This window comes from Arabidopsis lyrata (genome assembly GCF_000004255.2).
Source record: "Arabidopsis lyrata subsp. lyrata unplaced genomic scaffold ARALYscaffold_6, whole genome shotgun sequence".
NCBI classification, from domain to species: domain Eukaryota; kingdom Viridiplantae; phylum Streptophyta; class Magnoliopsida; order Brassicales; family Brassicaceae; genus Arabidopsis; species Arabidopsis lyrata.
In genome coordinates, this window is record NW_003302550.1 from 11,728,874 (window position 1) to 11,734,873 (window position 6,000).

At 32.7% G+C, this 6,000-nt stretch overlaps 2 protein-coding genes across 2 annotated transcripts in view; both read left to right on the forward strand.

Moving 5' to 3' along the window:
• Positions 1-3,781, forward strand: part of LOC9308254 (ent-kaurene oxidase, chloroplastic) — a 37,585-nt gene extending 33,804 nt beyond the window's left edge. The window contains exon 7 of the mRNA XM_021022192.1: positions 3,286-3,781. Within this exon, the coding sequence (XP_020877851.1) occupies positions 3,286-3,573 (288 nt within the window). The 3' untranslated portion in view covers positions 3,574-3,781. The remainder of the gene's footprint in view (positions 1-3,285) is intronic.
• On the forward strand, positions 586-3,288 carry LOC9308256 (receptor-like protein 12). The gene is made up of 2 exons (XM_021022182.1): positions 586-2,875; positions 2,974-3,288. The coding sequence occupies exon 1, from the start codon at positions 679-681 to the stop codon at positions 2,863-2,865; it is 2,187 nt and encodes a 728-aa protein (XP_020877841.1). The 5' UTR covers positions 586-678; the 3' UTR covers positions 2,866-2,875; positions 2,974-3,288.
• Positions 3,782-6,000: the final 2,219 nt, after the last annotated feature.

Here is a 6,000-nt window from a genome sequence, read left to right on the forward strand (position 1 = left end):
TCATTTTTTCCGATTCGCTGGAAATCTCTTAATCTATTTAACTTTAATCTCTCTACTTGATAATGAAGCAAAATCAATGGCTCTCCAGAAATTAACCTCTTCGCCGGATAATCAGTAACTTGCTCTTCGCCGGATATTAGACTTGAATGAGATGTCTCAAATCAAGTTGCAGAACAATTGAAACCGAGATTTCGAAAAACGAAGATGGATGAATGAATTTCGAACAGAAATTTGACTTCTCTCTCGAATCTCTCTGTCTCTCTCTCGTTCTTCTTCTTTGTATTTTTTTTATAATTAATTTAAAACCAAACATCAAACCAAACGAAAAGAAACTAAACCAAGAGCTACTGTGCTGTTTGATTTCTTTCATTAGGGGTATTTTGATCAGAATTGCTTAATTGTCAAATCCTGAGAACTGAATCTCAGTTTGTCAAAACGTGAGACAAATATTCAAAACTGTCCTTTTTGTGAAAATTTTTTTTTAAAAAAACATCTATTTGACAAAAAAAAAAAAAAAAAAAAAAACATCTCATCCACATCGATGACTTCACCTAATAACCCTTTCTCTATAAAGAGTTAGAAAACATCTTCAAATTTTGTATCCGTTTCACATTCACAGTCAAACTCGGTTGCCGAAGAAATTTCCCGGCAAAAACCTCAACAAACAAAAATAGTAGAATGACTCTTTTACCCTTACCCTTCCTCTTCTTCTTCCTCAACTCAATACCCTTATCCGTCTTTTCACAGTCCAACGACCAGTCAACGCTCCTGAACCTAAAACGCGATCTCGGAGATCCACCGTCTCTCCGGCTATGGAACGACACATCTTCACCGTGCAATTGGTCGGAGATCATTTGCACCGCCGGAAATATCACTGGGATCAATTTCAAGAACAAGAACTTCACCGGGACAGTTCCGACGACGATATGCGATTTGTCGAATCTCAATTTCCTCGATTTATCGTTTAATAACTTCGCCGGCGAGTTTACGACGGTTCTTTACAAGTGCACGAAGCTTCAATATCTCGATCTCTCTCTGAACGTTTTCAACGGCTCACTTCCCGTCGACATCGACCGTCTCTCACCGGAACTTGACTATCTCGACTTAGCAGCTAACGACTTCGCCGGAGATATCCCTAAGAATATCGGACATATCTCGAAACTCAAGGTATTGAATCTGTACCAGAGCGAATACGACGGAACGTTTCCGTCGGAGATCGGAGACTTGGTCGAGCTTGAAGAACTTCGATTAGCGGTAAACGATAAGTTTACGCCGGCGAAGATTCCGACGGAGTTTCGGAAATTGAAGAAACTCAAGTACATGTGGTTATCGGAGATGAATTTGATCGGAGAAATCTCAGCCGTTGTTTTCGAGAACATGACGGGTCTTAAACACGTTGACTTATCGGGCAACAATTTAACGGGTCGGATCCCAGATGTTTTATTCGGGTTGAAGAATCTCACTAATCTTTATCTCTACGCTAATGACTTAACCGGAGAAATCCCCAAATCAATTTCGGCGACGAATATGGTAAATCTTGATCTCTCTGGTAATAATTTAACCGGTACGATTCCGGTATCAATCGGAAATCTAACGAAATTAGATATTTTGAATCTTTCCAACAATACTTTCACCGGTTTCAAAAGATTAACGAAATTTGCCTTGCAACCATCTATGCGTTACTTGTTAGGCTCCAACAACAATTTCACTGGAAAGATTCCATCTTTCATATGTGCGTTGCGCTCTCTAATCGTTCTCGATTTATCTACCAACAAATTCAATGGTTCAATCCCTCGTTGCATAGGAAATTTCAGTTCTCTTAAAGTTCTAAATCTTAGAAAGAATCATCTTAGTGGAAATGTTCCAGAGAATATATCTGCAAGTGTAAAGTCGTTTGACATCGGTCATAACCAACTGGTGGGAAAGCTTCCAAGATCTTTGGTCCGTATTTCTTCTCTTGAAGTTCTCAATGTGGAAGGCAACAAAATCAATGACACGTTTCCTTTTTGGTTGGGTTCTCTGCAAGAACTACAAGTTCTTGTCCTTCGCTCCAATGCATTCCATGGTTCGATACATGATCAAACCGGGTTTTCTAAGTTACGAATCATCGACATATCCGGTAATCACTTCAATGGAACTTTGCCATTAGATTTTTTTGTCAATTGGAATGCAATGTTCTCACTTGGAAAAACTGAAGATCAGTACATGGGTACAAACTACATGGGTACAAACTATTACAGCGATTCAATAGTTGTGATGAATAAAGGCATAGAAATGGAGATGGTACGTATCCTAACAATATTTACATCAATTGACTTTTCTGGAAACAAATTTGAAGGAGAGATTCCAAGGTCCATTGGTCTACTAAAAGAGCTTCATGTGCTCAACTTGTCAAACAATGGTTTCACTGGCCACATCCCATCATCAATGGGAAACCTGATAGAGCTCGAATCACTGGATGTTTCTCAAAACAAGCTTTCAGGAGTAATTCCACAAGAGCTAGGGAAACTCTCATACCTTGCGTACATGAAATTCTCCCAAAACCAGTTTGTAGGTCTAGTACCAGGGGGCACTCAGTTTCAAACACAGCCTTGCTCTTCTTTCGCGGACAATCCCGGACTCTTTGGCCTTTCACTTGAAAACGTTTGTGTAGATATCCACAAGGAAACATCGCAACAATCCGAAATGGCAGAGCCCGAAGAAGATGAAGAAGAGGTGATAAATTGGACAGCAGCTGCAATTGGATCCATACCTGGTATTTCTTTTGGATTGACGATGGGATACATATTGGTTTCTTACAAACCAGAGTGGTTCATGAACCTTGGCCGAAACAAACGCAGAAGCACAAGCACCACAGCTCATTAGAGTTAGAGAGGTAATGTTCTGAATTTATAACCTATATCCAATAATAATATAGTCTGAATTTATGAAGACTGTATATTAATATAGTCTAATAATAATATGTCCCTGCAGGAAGCGAGGTAAATTCTCGTGTTCACTAAAGCCCTCACTAGGAGTGAGCAATTGTCTCTTGTGCCTTTCTATTCTGTTTATAATGTTATATGGAAATACATTCACAATCAGCACAAGTTTCTAAATCCCCTTTGGAAATGAGACGGACGCCAAGGGGAGGGAATTCATGTTGTCCCGTATTATATACTATCTTACTCCTATTCAGTAGTCCATCCCTGCGATATCCGATCCTGACCTGTATACCTATGACTCCCAAGTCATTTCGCATTTGAAGTTTATTTACAAAGTCTAGTTCAAAATCTTGATGTGTGGATAGCAATAAACATCTATGGATGCAACATGGATAAGAAGCGTTGGGAGAGACCAGAGGACTGGTGGCCAGAGCGGTTTCTTGATAATAGCAAATACGAATCGTCAGATCTTCACAAGACAATGGCGTTTGGAGCGGGAAAGAGGGTTTGTGCTGGTGCACTTCAAGCATCTCTCATGGCAGGCATTGCCATTGGAAGGTTAGTTCAAGAATTTGAATGGAAGCTTAGAGACGGCGAAGAAGAGAATGTGGATACATATGAAAAATTTATTTTTGAAGAAATTGTTTGACAACAACAAGTAGTTTTTAGAAAACAACATGCATGAAGTGAATTTAACAAATGATTTAAGTCTTAAGATGATGACAAAAAAAAAATTAAGTCTTAAGTAGTTTTTGTAAATAAAGTTTGTTTTAATATAAGTATTTATGGTAGAAATTTAAAAGGTTTCACGGATTTTGTATTTTACCTTTGCTCGTATATTAGTTGTTTTTATTTTATAAGTTTATATATAAATACATTGGTAAATAACTTTTATTTCTTACTTTTACATAAGCAATTTACCTTATAGTCAATTTTTGTATTTTTTATTTTATTTTCTTACAAATGTTAGATTTTTTATATTGTGATATATATATAAATATTTTTTCAGCGACTATTATACTTCAAGAACCTTAGATTATTTCTGTTAAAATCATTTATGGTACACAAGCATAATTTGAATCCTACTAAAAATATTTTAATAGAATTTTTGTTTTAATAAATAATTTTTTTTACCATTAAATCAAAATAATTAATACGCGAAGTTTTTTGTGTGTATTTTTGTTCTTTAAAAACTGAACACTATGAACAAGTTTAACTTTAAAACAATTCTATTTTTGAATTAGATCAGATCAATATTATTATGGGTGGACATTTTAACCGAACCAAACCAAACCTAGCAAACCAAACTCAAACCGATCTAAACCAAACCATAACTTACATTCAAACCATTCGATTATATTTCTTCTCAACTCGAACCGATAATCCAATGTATTTATTTATTTAATTAAATAATAATATTGTAAATACTAATATGTAATCCTTTACCAACATTGCACTTGATTTAGAGCGTTAGATATTTTTTCATTTTTAATTAATAAAATATAAAGTTAGATTGATTTTGTTTAATTATCTCTACCTTTAAGTTTCTTTAAGAGTACACAACTAAAACCAAACCGATCCGAACCGAATATAAATCGACCCGAACACAAACCAAATCATTTCAAGGGGTTTTATAGTTCAAGTTTTGATCATTTTGTTAGAAAAAGTCTTTAAAAGATCATATTTTTTATGATGTAAATATAAATGTTTGTCTTCTTTTAAAGCTTAAAACTTTTGCCAAACCCGATACTTAGTATTTGGATTCTCTATTTCCACGCATTGCGTGGTTTTAGTAAGATATACTCAATTATTTTTATAGTTTTGTAAATTACATTATTTTAAATACTTTTTATTACAATACTATTTGAAAACTATATGATATTCTATTGGTAAAAAAAAGGTTATATAAATATAATAGAAATCTTATAAGTGATAATTGTATATATTTACAGGTCTATTTATAATATACTACATATATTAAAGGTTTTTTTTTTATTAATTTGACTTAGTATCCTATGACCGTTCATTATATATATTTTATTTTAGTACATGAATTCTTATGCATAACATTTTCTTCTATAATTCTAGAAACTCAAGTGTGAAATTTTAAATGTGGTTTATCTTTTCCAAATTTATATCTATTGTATTTAGAAGCAAAAATAAAAGACAACAATTATAAAATAATAGAATAATATATATATATATATAAAAAATAGAATAATAATATATATATATATTATTTTATATATTGGCTTTCTTTTTAGGAATTTAGCTTTCTGAGACTAATTTTGTCACGCAGTTCCGATATTTTCATATTCTATTTTTTTTTTTGGTTGGTTATAATAAACTTTCATTTGTTATAATGTTCATATGCATTAATGTTGCAATTATTGTGCTCTTTTTACCTATTTTTGATATTTTTAAAATAATCTTTTATATTTGTATAATGCATAATCTTTTATATTTGTATAATGCATAATCTTTTATTTTTAAAATAAGTGCATAATGTTTGTATTACTATCAAATGCATTTATACATTTATTTATATAAAATTTAATATTATATTTATGATAAGCTAAAAATTAAAAGTATACATAATTATATTTTAGTTTTGTTTTCAATTATTATACACGATACTATTTAGCTATATTTTGACATTTTGTTTACTATCATTTATAAACTAATCAACTATTATTTTAAGGGAGACTCACAAAAATGTCCCTTTTTTAATATCCCTTTTCAAAAATGCCCCCTTTGGATGTCCATTTTTAAAAATACCCCTTTTATGTACAAAATGACTAAATTACCCTTCTTTTAATAAAAGATATCATAAATATATAAGGAAAATATAACAAAATTAGGTCCACAAAATACAAAATATTTTTTGGCGGGAAAAGTGATCCCCCAATTTTTTCCGCCAAAACACTTGTAAAAATTTGTAAACCTTTAAATACCTGTAAATTTTTCCCGCCAAAAATTTTCCCGCCAAAAATTTTTTTGCGGGAAAGTGATCCGCAATTTTTTGGCGTTAATTTTTGGCGGGAAAATTTTCCCGCCAAATATTTACAAGTTATTT